The 19,389-nt window shown below is 54.5% G+C and overlaps 2 protein-coding genes across 7 annotated transcripts in view; both read right to left on the reverse strand.

Moving 5' to 3' along the window:
• Positions 1-19,389, reverse strand: part of LOC310705058 (uncharacterized protein) — a 261,167-nt gene that overhangs the window by 116,246 nt on the left and 125,532 nt on the right. The window contains exons 1-5 of one of the 6 annotated variants that reach the window (XM_083499391.1): positions 4,418-4,470; positions 2,384-3,006; positions 2,109-2,190; positions 1,753-1,835; positions 504-630 (exon numbers count right to left, since the gene is read on the reverse strand). In XM_083499391.1, coding sequence (XP_083355517.1) covers positions 504-630; positions 1,753-1,835; positions 2,109-2,190; positions 2,384-2,785 — 694 coding nt within the window. In that variant the 5' untranslated portion in view covers positions 2,786-3,006; positions 4,418-4,470. Of the gene's footprint in view, positions 1-503; positions 631-1,752; positions 1,836-2,108; positions 2,191-2,383; positions 3,079-4,190; positions 4,232-4,417; positions 4,471-19,389 lie in introns of those variants that run through there. The other 5 variants (XM_083499390.1, XM_083499388.1, XM_083499389.1 and 2 more) reach the window with 5 other exon arrangements.
• Positions 6,703-9,391, reverse strand: LOC310705801 (syncytin-1-like; the record flags this gene model as incomplete). Its single annotated transcript, XM_083500622.1, has 2 exons — positions 9,135-9,391; positions 6,703-8,917 (listed from the first exon to the last, which is right to left on the reverse strand). Exon 2 carries the CDS (start codon positions 8,722-8,724, stop codon positions 6,703-6,705), a length of 2,022 nt encoding a protein of 673 aa, XP_083356748.1. The 5' UTR covers positions 8,725-8,917; positions 9,135-9,391.

Consider the following 19,389-nt stretch of genomic DNA (forward strand, 5'->3'; position numbering starts at 1 on the left):
TGTATGTATGTGTTGGAAGCCACCCAGAGTGGATGGAGCAACTCAGCCAGACGGGCAGGGGATAAATAAAAATTATTACTATTACTATCACTGCTACTACTACCTGAGATTCAATCAGCCTGGCTCTTCTCTGGGACGGATTTTGTTTGGCCCAGTCATGGCATCCCCTCCATCGCCAATGTCAGGCGTCTCTCTGGTCAGCCCAAGACTGACAGCAGCAAAATCAAAAACAGAAAACCTGACAGAAGCTACTTATCTTTCCTAACAACTCTGAAGCTGACATTTAAGATACCTGGGCAGTTCAGACCAGCCGAATCGTGGTATAAAAAGGCAGAACTGGAGGAAGATTTTTGACAGAAAAAACTGGAATTTGCTGTTCAAGGTTTCTTGTGGGGGTGTTAGGTTCCCAGGTGTTGGAGCTCTGTGGAAATGTATGAGGTTTGTAACACAGAAGTATTTTTTGAATTTCCAGGCAGATCGGACGATCCCACAGGGAGCCTTACCAAGAGAGGCCACGATCCCACGATTCTTCTCCATGACATCCTTATGCAGAGCTCTCTGGTCAGGATCCAGCAACGCCCACTCCTCGTCCGTGAAACAAACAGCAACATCTTCAAAGCACACTGGACCCTAAAAGAAAAAGGGAAATGTCCTCCTCTGAGACAGCAGAAATATGATGCTCTGTTCTTTCCTTCCTGTTAATGCAGCCGCTGGGAGAGATCATCAGGGGGTTTGGGCTGGGTGTTGATCAATATGCGGATGATACCCAGCTCTACCTCTCTTTCCAATCAGAACCAGTGAAGGCGGTGAAGGTCCTGTGCGAGTGCCTGGAGGTGGTTGGTGGATGGATGGTGGCTAACAGATTGAGGTCGAATCCTGACAAGACAGAAGTACTGTTTTTGGGGGACAGGAGGCGGGCAGGTGTGGAGGATTCCCTGGTCCTGAATGGGGTAACTGTGCCCCTGAAGGACCAGGTGCGCAGCCTGGGAGTCATTTTGGACTCACAGCTGTCCATGAATGCACAGGCCAATCCTGAACGTTTTGGATTTGTGACCATTATGCTTATTTGCCTTCAGTAGCAGTTAAAGCTCCGCCGGATGAAATACAATTGCCTCTGGTCTATTTCTGGGAATCCTGTAACATGTTTAGGTTTTACTCTGCTAACTATACATTGGAGTTCTGCCTGGATCAATACTGAGTAGAATTCCATGACAGGGTCTTCCTCCATGAAATCAGCTGCCAAAAGAGAAGGCCCCCAGCTCCCCACAGCTTTCCAAGTCCCCTCTCTCTGGGGTTTCTGGCAAGCGATTGAACAGTGCGCCAGTGTGCAGCCTGCCTTTGCTCCTCCATGTTAGACCTCTCTTGGCTCTGAGAGACAAGCAGGGAGGGGGGCTTCTGGCAGAAGGAGAGGGAGCCCCCGGTGGCTCCTCCTTCTCCTGACTCTCCTCTCGACCTTCCTCCTCCCACTCGCCTCCTTCCTCTTCTGCCTCCGATTCTGGACTGCATTCTGCTACAGAGTCTCCCAGCTCACTATGCCCTGCTGCCCCTTCAGCTTCTGACACCTCCTCTTCCCAGGCGTCTCCCTCTTCTCCATCTGACCGCTCATCCTTCCTCCACCTCCACTCCTTGGGCTGAGACCTCTTCCCTTCCTGGTTCCCCGGCTGCTTCCTCCCACCATTCCTCTGTGCCCAACCAGTCCATGACATTGCTGCATCCCTTGGCCTCTGTCCCCACAAGGCAGCTTCCCCTGACCTGATCTGGTTCCACAGCCGCTGCTTCCCTTCTGCCCCCATGAAAATATGGATCAGGAGGTCTTGCCGGCATCATTCTGTATCCTGAAAGAGAAAAAAGGTAAGCAGGATGCCAGGAGTGCCCATGTCTCTCACAGGGGAAACAGGGCATCTCTATCTACAGATGGGCCTTTCAGAAAGCCTTACCTGCTGAGTGCATTTGGACATTTGTGCAAATTTCATGTTAGTTGTGCAAAAATACATCTCCCCTCCGCTGGACTCTTGGTCCCAACTGTCCCCCCCCCCCAAAAAAGATGAAAAGAACGCACAGATTAGTTGGGAAAGCAACAGAATGAGAAAAGCCACCTTCCTCCTTACCCAGTGGCCTCTCTCTGGTGTCCAACGGAGGCCTCTCTGCCTCACAGGAATCCAGGTCCATTTCTGCAAAACGATCCCTTTTCTGAAAGAGCAACAAGGATTCAAAACAGAGAATGAATGGCGAGAAACGTTAGAAAGAGAATGACAAAGACAGAAGCTTTAAGGGTGTTAGATCTTATTCCCAGAGAAAGAATGGGCCAACATTAGAGCACTATAGGATGTTCTCCGTCCTGTTTGGAGCCCCTTGGGAGTATCCAGAGGAAAGTCTCCCTCACCTGCTTTCTCTCCTCTGCCTGACTCAGGAGGAAACCTTCGGCCAGGGCCACCGCCTGGGAACTGGTCTCCGCTCCACACTCCCTCACCCAGCTCTCCATCTCCGGAGGAAGGACAGCCAGGAACTGCTCCAAGATCACCAGGTCCAGCATCTCAGCTTTCGTGTGCCTTTCTGGCTTCAGCCACTGATGGTCAAGGTGGTAGAGTTGGCTGCAAACCTCTCGGGGTCCTTTGGCCTCCTGGAAGCAGAACTGCCTCACCTGCTGGCTCTGCACCTCTGAGCGGAGGGTGCCCTCCTCACCCAGGATCTTCTGCCCAGAGTTTTCCCAGAATCCCCCACTGCTCCCAGTTTGGTTGGCATGGCCTCTTCCTTCTTCAGGGCCAGCTGGGTCTTGCTCCTCCATCTGTGCTCTCAGGAAGCCTCGGAGAGATCGGAAGGAACCCTTTGGTCTTCTGCCAAGTTCTGCCTGTGCTAATGAGAAGCTCTAGCAAATCCTAGAAAGCAAATCCATTGTTCTGTTACAGAATTTGTAGGTCAGGAGAAGAAACAGATCCCTGAACAAGCATGGATGAGTCTTGCCAGGAATCAGGACTGGACGGGACCAGAGCCCAAACCATGAGATACCTTTTTGAAAAGAAAGAGGAGGAGGAAGGGGAGAAGAAGTAAGTCTCCAGCCCTCTAGCAATGCAGAATGTGGAGGCAATTGAAGGGATTTCTGGGAGATGAGTCAGCCTGGTTGCTCCTGCCTTCCAGTCAATGCATGAAGTCAGAACTGACTGACAAGGGAGTCATTTGAAAAATGAATGCTTGGCTCTAGTGGGGGTCCTCATCCGGGGGTCCTCAGGAGTCTTTCTCCCCCCCACCCCCCTTCAGGGCACATTTCTCCCCTGCTTCTGTCTCCTTTTCTTGCACTTGGACTCTCTGCCGCTCTCAAGACAGACTCCTGGGGTGGGGTCCCTTTTTCTTTGCTCTGAGGGCCAGGTGTGTAACTGGCAAACCCCCTGAGGGCCAAGTGGATGGGGCCAAAGACACCTCCCTTGAAACTCAGAGTAAAGGATGGGTAGTTTGATGATGATGATGATGATGATGATTCTATTAGATAGCTTAACACACACATAACCATTGAAATTTCTCCTTTGGAATTTAGGCAGCTAATTTATTATGATTATTCTATTAGATATCTTAACACACGCACAGCCCTTGATGCCCAGGTCCCTGGAGGCTCAGGGAGTAGCAGCGCCCATTTCCGGCTGCTTTGCCAGCAACAACCCCTTTGGGAGAGAGAGGATGTGGTCCTGGGATGCCCTGCTCTGGGTGCGAGGGGATTGCTGCAGTGGCCTCCGTGGGGAGCTGCCCTGGGAGACACTGGGAAACTGGTCCCCAATGCAGCAGCCAGACTCTGGGAAACTGGGATCCCTCTTTTTACTCCTCTCCTTTCTCTCCCACCTTTTCTTTCTCCCTCCCTGTGGGGTTTTCTTGGGGGGGGGGGCTAGTCCACCTCCTCGTCCAGTTTGGAAAACCATTTGCACATGTTTCCTCTGTTGTGCAATGCCGCTGAGTTAAAGTCCCAGGGACTCCTTTGTTTAAAGAAGGGAGATTTCGTGGGAGTCATTGTTTTTCTGAAGGGGGGGGGGGAAGGCCAACTGAGTTTGGGACCCTCTGATCTGCAGGAAGGAGAGCGTGGCAGACCTGGCCCCTCCCTGACTTGGGGTCCCCCCCCCCCGCATGAGCAGATCAGGCCCCCCAGGCCCCCTCCCCTGCTGCAGCCCTGGGACCCCCACCAGATCCCAGAGAGAGAGGAGACTCACCAGATCCCAGAGAGAGGAGACTCACCAGATCCCAGAGAGAGGAGACTCACCAGATCCCAGAGAGAGGAGACTCACCAGATCCCAGAGAGAGGAGGCTCACCAGATCCCAGAGAGAGGAGACTCACCAGATCCCAGAGAGAGGAGACTCACCAGATCCCAGAGAGAGGAGGCTCACCAGATCCCAGAGAGAGAGGAGACTCACCAGATCCCAGAGAGAGGAGACTCACCAGATCCCTGGAGGGGACAGCGAGGCAGCCCTTGCAGGAGAGACACAAAGCAACACCCCTTGGAGAGGAGGGTCCCGGGGTTAAGAAAAGGCGGGAAGACTAAGGAAGAAGAGGAAACCTCATCCTGCCCCCCATCCGCTTCCTGTCCTTTCTAGGAAGGCAGCTCGGTTCCCTTTAACCCTTGCAAGGCCAGTCCCCCCCTGCTCAGCCCCCCCCCTACATTGCACACTCGCTTGGCCAGGGCACAACTCTGATTTCTATTGATTTCTGTTATTTTGAATGGCTCTAAGGGGGCAGCTTCTCCCTGGCTCCGCCTATGGGGGGGCCTTTGGCTCTTGGCTGGGCTCTGAGCATCTCCCTCGGTCCATTTGGGGGGGGGCCTTTGGCTCTTGGCTGGGCTCTGAGCATCTCCCTCGGTCCCTTGGGGGGGCCTTTGGCTCTTGGCTGGACTCTGAGCATCTCCCTCAGTCCTTTTTTGGGGGGGGGCCTTTGGCTCTTGGCTGGGCTCTGAGCATCTCCCTCGGTCCCTTGGGGGGGGATTTTGGCTCTTGGCTGGGCTCTGAGCATGTCCCTCGGTCCCTTTGGGGGGGCCTTTGGCTCTTGGCTGGGCTCTGAGCATCTCCCCCGGTCCCTTTTGGGGGGGGCCTTTGGCTCTTGGCTGGGCTCTGAGCATCTCCCTCGGTCCCTTTGGGGGGGCCTTTGGCTCTTGGCTGGGCTCTGAGCATCTCCCTCGGTCCCTTGGGGGGGCCTTTGGCTCTTGGCTGGGCTCTGAGCATCTCCCTCGGTCCCTTTGGGGGGGGGCCTTTGGCTCCTGGCTGGGCTCTGAGCATCTCCCTCAGTCCCTTGGGGGGGGGGCCTTTGGCTCTTGGCTGGGCTCTGAGCATCTCCCTCGGTCCCTTTTGGGGGGGCCTTTGGCTCTTGGCTGGGCTCTGAGCATCTCCCTCAGTCCCTTGGGGGGGGGGCCTTTGGCTCTTGGCTGGGCTCTGAGCATCTCCCTCGGTCCCTTTGGGGGGGGGCCTTTGGCTCTTGGCTGGGCTCTGAGCATCTCCCTCGGTCCCTTGGGGGGGGGGGCCTTTGGCTCTTGGCTGGGCTCTGTTACGGAAAAATCTGGGTGCGTATTTACCCTGCCACCCAGCCAATCGGACCAGGTCCGTGGATTCTAGCGGAGGAAAAGGAAGCTCAGCCGGACGCAGGAGCAAAACGCAAAGATCCGAGTTTATTGCGCAACAGGTTCAAAATGGCATTGAACCCCGAGCATGGGGCGACATCAACTTTTAAAAGTTCCCTCCAAGTCCCAGAATACAGTGCAACAAAACGTCATGAATACATTAAAAGAAGGCTGGGTTTTCCAGGTTACATCATGAATACATTACAGGAAGGTGGGATTACATGGATTAGCATTTCAGGAAGGGAGGGGGGAAATATGCAGAGTAAGAGATATGCACAGATAAACACAGATAAGCGTTTCCTGAGTACAGGTGATGGGAGACAATAGCGGAGATATGCATCGTCTGCCACCTGGCATCGCCCGGAGGAAGGGTATGGCAGAACGATCCGACAGGATTAAGGTCTTCCTGAGTACGTGACCTGTCGCTCAGGGGATCATGGAGGCAGGGGCAGCATCATGGAGTCCATAGGGAGCCGAGTTGAATGACACCAAGAGGAAAGAAATCGGAGTTACGGTTGATTTTATATCAATTTTTAAAGGTTTCCTATGCTGTCTGACCTATTCCGTATCGGTGATTGAAAGTGGAAACAAAATGGATACATTGTAGCAAGAATGGATACATTTTGACAGCTTTACGAGGCCCTTGGTTTCGGATCCATTGTTCTCGCCGTGGGGGGCCGTCAGCAGCTTGTCAGTAGGCTCAACGAGGCGTGCAAGGGCTCCGTGAGCTAGCTCGTGCAGGATAAATGCATGGCTGTGATTGGCTAAGGCGCAGCCATAGGAATTAGCGGAGAAGCTGGAACGCCAGGTCTACCCGTTCTAAGAATGGAGCGTGAATAGCCATAGGAAGAGATAGGAGGATTTGAGCTTATTTCGCTCCAGAAAGAAAGAAGGAAAAGGGGTGACGGGAGACGTGTGGTGCTTGTGTAACGGTGAGGGGGCTGAGGGTGGGTGTATTGTGGGCACCCTCGAGGTCATCGCCTCGGTTGTTCAAAGGAGAAGGGGAAAGGAGGTACCCCCCCCCCTTTCCCGGTCCGTATCAGTCCCCCATTCGGAGATAGATTTGCATTAAAGTTCTGTAAGAACTTGCAAATCCTTTCTCCGCACCATTGGAGCATCAAATTTCGGTGATCTCATACTCCCCTTCTCCCAAATGCCTCATCTGTACGTAGTCCGGGAAAGTGGGAGCATGTCGGGAGTGGGAATAGGCTCGAAGAGGGAAGGAGCTAGGCGAGGCAGAATGACGGAGGAAAGAGCAGCAAGGGGTAATACAATGCATAGTACAACAGAGGATGGAGACACAAAGGAAAACAGTTAAAATGATGAACACCACGACTTTCAATAACTGCCTGAGCCAACCCAGCTTGGGCAACCATCCCCATAAGTCCACGTCGGATAGTCCCTCATGCTGGATGTCGTGGAGCTTCCCTGCTAGCTCATGAATGTTATTTAAATGTCCAGTTATATTCAAAGTCTGGTCAGTCACATATGTGCAGCACTCTGTGCCTATTAATGCGCAGGTGCCTCCTTGACTGGACAAGAGGAAGTCTGTCGCGATTCTCGTCTGTAGGCTCAATTGTCTTACCTCGGATAGTTCCGACATGAGAGAGTCTGTGATCTGAGTCGCCTCCTGCATGAACTTAAGGAGGATGTCGGTGAGTCGGAGAATATCCACATGATTTGAACCGGCACCGTAGGCGGGGAAAAGCGACCGGCCTACGGTCTCTCCATTTGCAGCGACATCTGACAGATCTGACAGCTCCTTTTGCTCCCTTTTGTTTCGTTGTCTTCCAGGGGGTAGGTGTGGTACTATTCTAATTCCGGGAACGATGTAGCCAATGAAGCAGGATCCGGACATGTGTGGGCTCACCCATGTGTAAGCGCGGTGTCCACACACCCAGAATAGTCCGCTGAGGTAAGATTCCATCCGGCCTGAGGCAAAAGTTTGCAGGAGCATGGTATCTGTGGGTTGTGGCTTCCAGTCCAAGGGGTGTCCGACCGCAGCGGCCCAGGCAACAGTAAGGTTAGGAAAAGTCCGGGAGTCCCTAGTGTTGGAGACGGTGACCAGTCCAGTTGGTAGGATTTCTAGAGTGTTGATGCATGTACTGGATCCGATGAAGGTTCCTTCCCCTGAGAAGCTGCGGCAAAGGGGTCCCTTTGTGGGGCCGGTGAGGTAGAGGTATTGATGTGTTAAGTTGAGTGCGGTCAAGTTCCAGGAGGTAACATTTCCGGAACGGAACTGTTCTAGGGTCACTGGTACAGGAACCAGTGGGAGGCTCTGTTGGAGATGGCTGGGTGCGTGAGCGCAAATCCAGCAGTCCGGGTAGGGTGACTCCTTCGCCACCTGGCTGAGAAGCTTAATGTAGGAGTTCTGCTCCCAAGATGATAGGAGATCTTCTCCCGGGAGTGCCGAGTCAGTGCCGAATTGTCGGGGTGCCGTACCAACCGGATGGAGGGGGTCGGTGGTGTTCAGTAGTCGCCTATCCCTGGCGATACCGCCGCATCGCAGGGGTCCGACGTGGTCCCAGGAGGGGGAGAGTGAGGGGTGTATAGGGTGGTGCCACCCTTCGAGATATTCAGCCCCTTTCCACTCATGAGTGACCCCTAAGTCCCATAAACAGCAGAACCGTCGCAGGCAGAGTCCTTGGAGTTGGGGCTTTCGGGTTTCTGGGGTGGAGCGGAGGCATTGGAACCCGAAAATCAAGTTTCCAGAGGGGTGGCTTGATTGCGTATAAGCGTGAGTAGCCCCTCCTGTCTCGACTTCGGTCCAATTCGGGGTTTGTGAGACCTCTCCACTCTCGTAAAGAAGATAAGTCCCATTTCTGCAGGTCAGCCGGTAAGAGGAGTGGTCAAGAGTGAGAGCCGCAGAGCCGATGCGGTGTAAATCCTTGTTCCGGATGAAAAGTTCCCAATATTCGTTTTCGGCGAGTTGGGGAACTAGGGAATGGCGCAGCAGGGTTCGGGACTCAGGGAGGCAGAAATCAAAGTCCCCCATTCGATCAGGGTTTGACCTTCCCGTCTCGACCTCATGATAGTCCAAGAAGTGGTAGTTCGTTTGCAAGCCCGTGCAGTGGTCTGATGAGATGGACGCGACCGAGGATAGGGCAGCGAGGAGAAGGGCGGTGCCAAGCAGACCCATGGTTCGGATGCGTGTAGGGAGGGCGCAGATGGTCTAACGAACAAAGGTGTTAGGTAGGGCGAGGCTGCAGATCGAAGTTATCAAAGGAAGCTGTTGAATGGAGCTGTCAGATGAGCTGTCAAAAGGCGAAGCTGTCGACGAAGTAAGCTGTCAATGGAGCTGTCAAACGGAGCTGTCAGATGAACGAAGCCAGCTGTCAATGGAGCTGTCAAACGGAGCTGTCAGATGAACGAAGCAAGCTGTCAATGGAGCTGTCAGACGGAGCTGTCAGATGAACGAAGCAAGCTGTCAATGGAGCTGTCAAACGGAGCTGTCAGATGAACGAAGCAAGCTGTCAATGGAGCTGTCAAATGGAGCTGTCAAATGAACGAAGCAAGCTGTCAATGGAGCTGTCAAACGGAGCTGTCAACGCGTCTGAAACGTAGCTTGATGGTGTTGGTATCTGGGATGATTTCAGACGTCCAGTTGGGTGTCGCGGTGTCTGGTCCGGTCTGTTGAGCCCGACCTTGGCCCCGATCTGCTGGTCCGGTCTGTTGAGCCCGACCTTGGCCCCGATCTGCTGGTCCGGTCTGTTGAGCCCGACCTTGGCCCCGATCTGCTGGTCCGGTCTGTTGAGCCCGACCTTGGCCCCGATCTGCTGGTCCGGTCTGTTCCTCGTCGTCGTCGATGTACGAGGTCGGTGGTGTGGGAGGGGTCGAGAAAGTGAAGTCCTCTCCGGGGTTTTCTTCCGTCTCCTGAGGGGGTGGCGCGGGCTTACACCTCGTGTGATGGATCCACGAATTCTTCTCTCCTACCTTCACAGCGGTTGGTGATGTGAGGAGGATTTGGTAGGGGCCGTCCCAGGCGGGTTGAAGGGGTTCCTTTTGGTAAACCTTGACGAGAATCCAGTCGCCGGGATTGAAGGAGTGGGCTTGCACGTCGATGGGCAGGTTCTGTCCCTCGATGGCCGCGTACTGGTGGAGGCGCTGTAGTTGCGTCTGGAGCTGAATGACATAGTTAGTAAGTTCTGCTTCCCCTAGTTCGAGCTCCGAAAGGGGAAACAGAGTATTATAGACGGGAGGGGGCCTCCCGAATAGGAGTTCGTACGGAGATAGTTTCAAGGGTCCTGTGGGGGCACTTCGTATATTGTGGAGAACTAATGGGAGTGCGTTCACCCACTTTAGCCCAGTAAGTCTGCAGAGTTTTCCAAGTTGTGTTTTAATTTCTTGGTTCATACGCTCTACTTTGCCTGAAGATTGTGGGTGATAGGGTGTATGGAGATCCCATTTTATTTGTAGAGCCTTTGTGACCGATTGCACTACTTGAGCCGTAAAATGGGTTCCTCTGTCGCTGTCTAGGCGGCGGGGAATTCCAAACCGAGGAATGATGTCCTGCAAGAGGGCTCTGGCTACTACGGAGGCGGTTGGCTTTCTACAGGGAAATCCTTCTACCCAGGAAGAGAGTTTATCTATTATAATGAGGGCGTGTTTAAAGCCTTGGCAGGGTGGTAGGTCGATAAAATCAAGTTGTAGGCTTTCGAAGGGGACGAATGCCCATAGTCTGGCACCCGGAGGTGCCCTGGGTTGTCTCTTGGGGTTGTAGGAGCTGCAGGTAATACAGTTCTTAGATGCTGTAGTGGCTGCGATTGCCAAGCCTGGTGCGTACCAAGATCTCCTAACATGTTCTATCAGTCTCCCTTTTCCCCAATGCGTTTGTTGGTGGAGAATCCTCACCAATTTTGGAACCCATGTTTTTGGAAGAACGGGTCTGCCATCGGGGAGGACCCAAACGTCATTTTGTTGTACTGCACCCACTGAACGCCAGAAAGTCTTTTCTTCCTCAGGGGCTTCTTTGTAAATCTGTGTGGGATCTACATTAAATGGGATCTGAAGGGCTTGAAACTCTGATTCTTGGTTGGGGGGGCGGAGAGCGGCTGCTTGAGCCGCGCAGTCGGCCCGTCGGTTGCCTCTTGAAACTGGGTCCCTTCCTCGGGTATGTGCTTTGCAATGCACAACTGCGATCGCGCTGGGCATGTGGATAGCGGTTAATAGTCTTTCCACTAGGGCGGCGTGTGAAATTTTGGAGCCTGCAGCTGTTAGGAAGCCCCTTTGTAGCCAGATTTGACCCGTGGTGTGGACTAAGCCGAAACAATATTTACTATCCGTGTAGATGGTAGCCCGCTTGCCCTCGCTGAGTTCACAGGCGCGTATGAGCGCTATTAGTTCTGCTGCTTGGGCGCTATATTGTGGGTTGATGGGGTTAGATTCTAACACTTCAAATTCCGAGACTACGGCATATCCCGTTTTCCTTTCCCCTTCTACAACCTTGGAGCTGCCATCTGTGTATAGTACGAGGTCCGGGTTTTCTAGAGGTATGTGATCTAGGTCTTCCCTGGGTTTCTCGGCTTGACGGACTATTGTGGCACAGTCATGATGCGGGGTGCCATCCTCCGGGAGGGGTAATAAGGTGGCTGGGTTTAGGGAATTTACTCGCTTAATTGTGACGTTCGACGGGGTCAATAAGAGGGCTTCATAGCGGTTGAGGCGGGAATTTGAGAAGTGGTGGCATCCCTTTAGGGTAAGAAGGGTTGAGACAGAGTGAGGTACATGAATGGTGATCTCATGTCCCAAAACCGTTTCTTGAGCCTTTTCGAGGAGAATTGCGGCGGCGGCAATGGCTCTCAGGCAACTAACTGCCCCTTTCGCGGTGTTATCCAATTGTAAACTGTAATAGGCCACTGGCCTTTCTTGGTCCCTGAATGGTTGGGTTAGGACGCCGGAGGCTACCCCCATTTGTTCATGGATGAACAGGTTAAAGGGGATGCGATAGTCAGGTAGTCCTAGGGCAGGGGCAGATCTCAATTCCCGTTTTAGTCTTTCAAAAGATTTATAGGCTTCTTCTTCCCAGGCCAAGGTGTCCGGGTGGTCTTGGCGGGTCATGAGGGTTAAGGGCTTTGTGATTTCGCTGTAGCCGGCAATCCATGCTCGGCAAAAGCCGGCCATCCCAAGGAAGCCGCGTAACTGTCGCTTAGTCTTTGGGAGGGGAATTTTTGTGACGGCTTCTATCCTGTCAGTGGCTAGGCTTCGGGTACCTACTCCTAGGATGTGCCCGAGGTACTTCACTTCCTGTTTGCAATATTGAAGCTTTTTTGGGGATACTTTATGTCCTTTTTTCGCCAATTCGGACAGGAGATATTTTGTGTCAACTTTGCATGCCTCTTCGCTAGTAGAGCACAGCAAGAGGTCATCTACGTAAAGAAGGAGGGCGGAGTTAGCAGGTAAACGTATGTCCTCTAAATCTTGATGTAGCACTGCGGAGAAGATTGCGGGCGACTCCACGTAACCTTGGGGCAGTCTTGTCCACGTTAATTGACTGGGTCCCCAGGTGAATGCAAAGAGGAATTGGCTGGCAGGGTCCAGGGGTATACTAAAGAAGGCGGAGCATAAGTCCGCGGCGGAGTACCATGTTGTCCCCGCTGGGATGGCATTCAGAAGAGAGTTTGGGTTGCCAACCACAGGGTGGCGGGGTATGACGAATTGGTTGACTAGTCTAAGGTCTTGGACGAAACGATATCGGACAGGGGCTCCTTCCGCTGAGGGCTTTTTTACTGGGAGTACCGGGGTATTACAAGGCGAAGCGCATGGAACTAGAATCCCTTTTTCGAGGAAATCTTCGATCATTGGGGTTAACCCTTCAATGGCCTCTTTGGGCAAGGGGTATTGTTTGGTGCAAGGGAAGGGCAGGTCGGTCCGATAGGTAATTTTAACTGGGGTAGCTGAGAGTAAAAGTCCCACCGAAGTTGATTCAGTGCCCCACAGGGAGGTGGGTAATTCCCTTTCTAAGTCTGGGGGGAGTTCGGGAAACTGTTGGTTCGATTTCGCTTCCTGTACGATGCCCTGGAAAGTGGTGACGGAATCTTCGGGCATATAGAGGTAGATGCCATCCGCGGAACACTTTATGGTGGCGTTAAGTTTGCAAAGGAGGTCCCTACCGAGGAGGTTCACAGGGCTGTTGGTTAGGAGAAAGGCATGTTCTGCTAGTAGGGGTCCGAGGGTGACCTTGGCTGGTTGTGAGAGTGGGCACGTGCGGGGTATCCCATCCAATCCCATTACCTTTTTCGTTACTGTCCCTGGTAATAGATGGCTGTCTGTTAAGGTGGAATAAGTGGCCCCCGTGTCTAGTAAACACTGGTAGGGATGGCCATCGATCTCTATAGTGCAAACCGGATCTTCAGATGACAATGTTAGCATGGGACAAATGGTTTGGGTAGGACTGGGATCCCCTTCTGGTTGTCAGTAGTTTACTTGATCATCGGGTGGTGGCTGGTTTGGGGGGTGTAGAGAGGGGGCAGTAGCATCTGCCCACGGGTGGGTAGGAGTATTCAGGGTCGGCATTAAAGTTCGTGGGCCCGGTTGAGGTCGTTGAGGCTGGGGTGTTGGATTTTGCGGGGGATAGGCTGCCGGTTGGTGAATTGAGTATCCCTGAGTTGGATAGGGTTGGGAAGGAAAAGGGGGGTGGTTTGCTCGAACGGGGCATAGTTTCGGATCTTGCCCCCCGTAGGATGATGTGTTGAGATAGGGGCAGAACCTCTTTATATGCCCCTCCTGCCCACAGTAGTAGCACCCTCCGTTGGTCGACCCCCATTGCCTGTGGGGATTGGGTGGTCCTCCTCCCCGGACCCCCTTTCCTCGGTGGAAGCTTCTGTTTCGGTTAGGATCTTGGGTGGCCTCCATACTTAAAGCCAAGATCTGCTCTGTCTCGGTTTTTGTTTCTTTCCGCTTCCTCTCGTCTCTGGAGTTATAAACGGATTTTGCGATGGATAAGATCTCACTAATGCTCTTTCCATCGTAACCAATTTGTAGGTTTAGGGCCTTTCTAATGTCCGGGCAGGCTTGGTCCTTGAAGAAACCCTTGACTATCACCTCATGTTGGGAATTTTCGGGGTCTATTCCCCCCCAAGTTTTGATGGCGGAAACCAGCCTGGTATAATAATCAGACGGGTGTTCGTTCGGCCCCTGCATTACTGTCTGGACCTTGGTCCAGTTAACGGTGCGTTGTCCGGCCGCCTTTACGCCGTCCAGGATGGCTTTCTTAAACAGGTTCAAGCACCAAATCCCATCCGTGGTGTTGTAGTCCCATGTAGGTTCTACACGGAGGCACTGTGCTGAGAGAGCCTCCACGTCTTGGGGCCGTCCTCTCTGGTAGTCTGGCGATTCTATTGCTTCCCCCGCCTTGGCTATAATGTCTGCTTTTTCTGCCTCGTTGAATAGGGCATTCAATAGGACGTGAACATCTGGCCAGGTGGGGTTGTGGGTAGAGAAGATGGCACTAATCTGCCGGTGACATTTATCGGGGTCGTCCCTTAGGGAGGGCATCTGGTTTGACCAAGTTACGAGGTCAGAGGTGTAGAAGGGGTGATGTGTATAAACCATTCTCGGCGGTCCATCGGGTCGAAGAGGTGGTATTGGTAAGGCCCTTAAAGGCATTTGGACTGCGGTAGAGGTTACGGTTGAGCTCACTTGGTCGGAAGTACTTGGAGTCTTTTCATTCTGATCTAAGGTTTGTGCTGTGGGCTCGTGAGGCGCTGAGGGGATGGGTTTCTTTTTAGCTTGGATGGGGTCCTCTATGGGGTTGCGGGATATTGGATCTTGAGTTTTTATCTTAGCTTGACCGGGGCCCCGCTGGTCCCTTTTAACCTGTAGTCTCGTAACTCTTCTATTTTCATTCTCCTGTGTCCCTTCATCCCCTGTGTCTTCGTTATTACTTGAACTGTCGCTGTCGCTAGGGGCAGGCGGGGTTGGTCTCTCATAGTAGAAGGGAACCAGGGCTTGCTGCGCCTCGTCATCTGCGAGGTGTCCCTCATATGGAGGGGGCATGGGCTGTCGTCCCGGGTTCATTATAGGTAATTGGTAAGAGGTTGTACCTTCTGAAGCCTGGAGCAACCCCCTCACGGTCTTAAAGGTAGCCCAGTATTCTAATTGGCGGGGTTTTTCTTCCATTAAGTAATTTTTTAGGTGGTTCATACGTTCTTCATTAAAGGAGCCCCCCGGCGGCCAGCGTAGTTCCGGCTTGGAGGAGGCGGTGCTGGCGGGCCAGATTTCGGTGCAGAGGTCCTCCAATTTACGTTGGGATAATAGTTTGTGGCCAGGAATGGACTTCCAATACATGATGACAAATTGGAGAGGGGAGTCAGGGTCCTTCTGAGATTTGGATGGCTTTCTTGAAGCCTTCCTCCCAGAGTGAGCCCGCTCGTATTTGGAAGCCTGGGTACCCATTTTAGATTCACACGTGTCTAGACGGAAAGAGGAAAGAAGGGTTCGGTAAGGGTTGGTATACCTGGGGAATTGGTATGCCTAATGCGAGGATATATAGTAAAGTGGGGTCTTTAGCTGCTTGGCAACTTTCTTAGTGGGGGTTTTAAAGAGCTCTAGCTATCCGGTCCTTGTGTTCTCTTTTCTATTCCTTTAACCTTTTGAACCTGGGGTCTCTTTCCACTCTGCCGGTCCCGCCCAATCCCTCATGGGCTATCCCTCCTGGCAACCTCCTACCTATCGTCACACTCTCAGGAAAAGGGGCCCTACTGAACGCCCGCGTATTGCGGTGCCAGATCGGGTAGTCCCTGGACAGGATTTGAACGGAAAATCCCCCTTGCTTTCGGAAGCGGGCTCACGCACGATACACGTGTTACGTGGCCCGACCGGTGCGGCTGGGATTGATTGATAGGAAAGCAAGACCCCTTCCTGCCCCCTCCGTAAGGGCGCTCGGGAAGTTCGGAAAGGAACTCCAACCCCTTGCTTTCGACTGAGATGCCCGTTGCAGGGAGTCGGCTGTCTTTCCAAGCCGGGTCTCTCCGTCTTACTTTCGGACTCTCAATCGGTGCGGCTGGCCAGAGAGTTAAGAGGAGAAAGAGATAGAGCTCAGGACCCCCCTTTTTCGGGTTGAGCAGTGGTCCACGATCTCTCTTATCACTCGGACCAAGAGACAGGTGAGAAGAAACGATAGAGAGGAGGGCAGAGAATTCGGTTGCCAGGAGACTTCCACCCCTTCCCACCAGTGCACTGGATTTTCCTATACTCACGCGTCTTCTACGTCGATCCGATCCCGGGATCGATGAATAAGCCGGCTGGATCCCTTTTGCTCCCCGGCTGAACTCCTGGGGCTTCCGATTACCGCCCGGGAGATGGCCGGAGGTCCAAAAGAGTCTTCTCGGGCAAATTGGCCCGCCGCCGGCTGAAGAATTCGGGGCCCCCGGTCAGCAACCCGGGAGAACCGCCCGCCCCACGTTGGGCGCCAAGCTGTTACGGAAAAATCTGGGTGCGTATTTACCCTGCCACCCAGCCAATCGGACCAGGTCCGTGGATTCTAGCGGAGGAAAAGGAAGCTCAGCCGGACGCAGGAGCAAAACGCAAAGATCCGAGTTTATTGCGCAACAGGTTCAAAATGGCATTGAACCCCGAGCATGGGGCGACATCAACTTTTAAAAGTTCCCTCCAAGTCCCAGAATACAGTGCAACAAAACGTCATGAATACATTAAAAGAAGGCTGGGTTTTCCAGGTTACATCATGAATACATTACAGGAAGGTGGGATTACATGGATTAGCATTTCAGGAAGGGAGGGGGGAAATATGCAGAGTAAGAGATATGCACAGATAAACACAGATAAGCGTTTCCTGAGTACAGGTGATGGGAGACAATAGCGGAGATATGCATCGTCTGCCACCTGGCATCGCCCGGAGGAAGGGTATGGCAGAACGATCCGACAGGATTAAGGTCTTCCTGAGTACGTGACCTGTCGCTCAGGGGATCATGGAGGCAGGGGCAGCATCATGGAGTCCATAGGGAGCCGAGTTGAATGACACCAAGAGGAAAGAAATCGGAGTTACGGTTGATTTTATATCAATTTTTAAAGGTTTCCTATGCTGTCTGACCTATTCCGTATCGGTGATTGAAAGTGGAAACAAAATGGATACATTGTAGCAAGAATGGATACATTTTGACAGCTTTACGAGGCCCTTGGTTTCGGATCCATTGTTCTCGCCGTGGGGGGCCGTCAGCAGCTTGTCAGTAGGCTCAACGAGGCGTGCAAGGGCTCCGTGAGCTAGCTCGTGCAGGATAAATGCATGGCTGTGATTGGCTAAGGCGCAGCCATAGGAATTAGCGGAGAAGCTGGAACGCCAGGTCTACCCGTTCTAAGAATGGAGCGTGAATAGCCATAGGAAGAGATAGGAGGATTTGAGCTTATTTCGCTCCAGAAAGAAAGAAGGAAAAGGGGTGACGGGAGACGTGTGGTGCTTGTGTAACGGTGAGGGGGCTGAGGGTGGGTGTATTGTGGGCACCCTCGAGGTCATCGCCTCGGTTGTTCAAAGGAGAAGGGGAAAGGAGGTACCCCCCCCCTTTCCCGGTCCGTATCAGCTCTGAGCATCTCCCTTGGTCCCTTTGGGGGGGGGCCTTTGGCTCTGGGCTGGGCTCTGAGCATCTCCCTTGGTCCCTTTGGGGGGGGGCCTTTGGCTCTCGGCTGGGCTCTGAGCATCTCCCTCGGTCCCTTGGGGGGGGCCTTTGGCTCTTGGCCGGGCTCTGAGCATCTCCCTCGGTCCCTTTGGGGGGGCCTTTGGCTCTTGGCTGGGCTCTGAGCATCTCCCTCGGTCCCTTTTGGGGGGGCCTTTGGCTCTTGGCTGGGCTCTGAGCATCTCCCTCGGTCCCTTGGGGGGGGGCCTTTGGCTCTTGGCTGGGCTCTGAGCATCTCCCTCGGTCCCTTTGGGGGGGCCTTTGGCTCTTGGCTGGGCTCTGAGCATCTCCCTCGGTCCCTTTGGGGGGGCCTTTGGCTCTGGGCTGGGCTCTGAGCATCTCCCTTGGTCCCTTTGGGGGGGGGGCCTTTGGCTCTCGGCTGGGCTCTGAGCATCTCCCTTGGTCCCTTTGGGGGGGGCCTTTGGCTCTTGGCTGGGCTCTGAGCATCTCCCTCGGTCCCTTGGGGGGGGCCTTTGGCTCTTGGCCGGGCTCTGAGCATCTCCCTCGGTCCCTTTGGGGGGGCCTTTGGCTCTTGGCTGGGCTCTGAGCATCTCCCTCGGTCCCTTTTGGGGGGGCCTTTGGCTCTTGGCTGGGCTCTGAGCATCTCCCTCGGTCCCTTGGGGGGGGGCCTTTGGCTCTTGGCTGGGCTCTGAGCATCTCCCTCGGTCCCTTTGGGGGGGCCTTTGGCTCTTGGCTGGGCTCTGAGCATCTCCCTCGGTCCCTTTGGGGGGGCCTTTGGCTCTGGGCTGGGCTCTGAGCATCTCCCTTGGTCCCTTTGGGGGGGGGCCTTTGGCTCTCGGCTGGGCTCTGAGCATCTCCCTCGGTCCCTTGGGGGGGGCCTTTGGCTCTTGGCTGGGCTCTGAGCATCTCCCTCGGTCCCTTTGGGGGGGGCCTTTGGCTCTTGGCTGGGCTCTGAGCATCTCCCTCGGTCCCTTGGGGGGGGCCTTTGGCTCTTGGCTGGGCTCTGAGCATCTCCCTCGGTCCCTTTTTTGGGGGGGGCCTTGGCTCTTGGCTGGGCTCTGAGCATCTCCCTCGGTCCCTTTGGGGGGGGGGCTTTGGCTCTTGGCTGAGCTCTGAGCATCTCCCTTGGTCCCTTGGGGGGGGCCTTTGGCTCTTGGCTGGGCTCTGAGCATCTCCCTCGGTCCCTTTTGGGGGGGCCTTTGGCTCTTGGCTGGGCTCTGAGCATCTCTCTCTGTCCCTTTGGGGGGGCCTTTGGCTCTTGGCTGGGCTCTGAGCATCTCCCTCGGTCCCTTTGGGGGGGGGCCTTTGGCTCTTGGCTGGGCTCTGAGCATCTCCCTCGGTCCCTTTGGGGGGGGGGGCCTTTGGCTCTTGGCTGGGCTCTGAGCATCTCCCTCGGTCCCTTTTGGGGGGGCCTTTGGCTCTTGGCCGGGCTCTGAGCATCTCTCTCTGTCCCTTGGGGGGGGTCTTTGGCTCTTGGCTGGGCTCTGAGCATCTCCCTCGGTCCCTTGGGGGGGGGCCTTTGGCTCTTGGCTGGGCTCTGAGCATCTCCCTCGGTCCCTTTTGGGGGGGGCCTTTGGCTCTTGACTGGGCTCTGAGCATCTCCCCTGGTCCCTTTGGGGGGGGCCTTTGGCTCTTGGCTGGGCTCTGAGCATCTCCCTCGGTCCCTTTGGGGGGGGCCTTTGGCTCTTGGCTGGGCTCTGAGCATCTCCCTCGGTCCCTTTGGGGGGGCCTTTGGCTCTTGGCTGGGCTCTGAGCATCTCCCTCGGTCCCTTTGGGGGGGGCTTTGGCTCTTGGCTGGGCTCTGAGCATCTCTCTCTGTCCCTTGGGGGGGGTCTTTGGCTCTTGGCTGGGCTCTGAGCATCTCCCTCGGTCCCTTGGGGGGGGGCCTGTGGCTCTTGGCTGGGCTCTGAGCATCTCCCTCGGTCCCTTTGGGGGGGGGCCTTTGGCTCTTGGCTGGGCTCTGAGCATCTCCCTCGGTCCCTTTGGGGGGGCCTTTGGCTCTTGGCTGGGCTCTGAGCATCTCCCTCCGTCCCTTTGGGGGGGCCTTTGGCTCTTGGCTGGGCTCTGAGCATCTCCCTCGGTCCCTTGGCCAGGAAGCGGAGGAGCAGCGCAGCCCAGACTGGAGCGTTGTTTGTTGTTGTTGTTGTTTAGTCGTTTCGTAGTGTCCGCCTCTTTGTGACCCCCTGGACCAGAGCACACCAGGCCCTCCTGTCTTCCAC

This window comes from Podarcis liolepis (assembly GCF_965112155.1).
Source record: "Podarcis liolepis genome assembly, chromosome: 4".
Taxonomy (NCBI): Eukaryota; Metazoa; Chordata; class Lepidosauria; order Squamata; family Lacertidae; genus Podarcis; species Podarcis liolepis.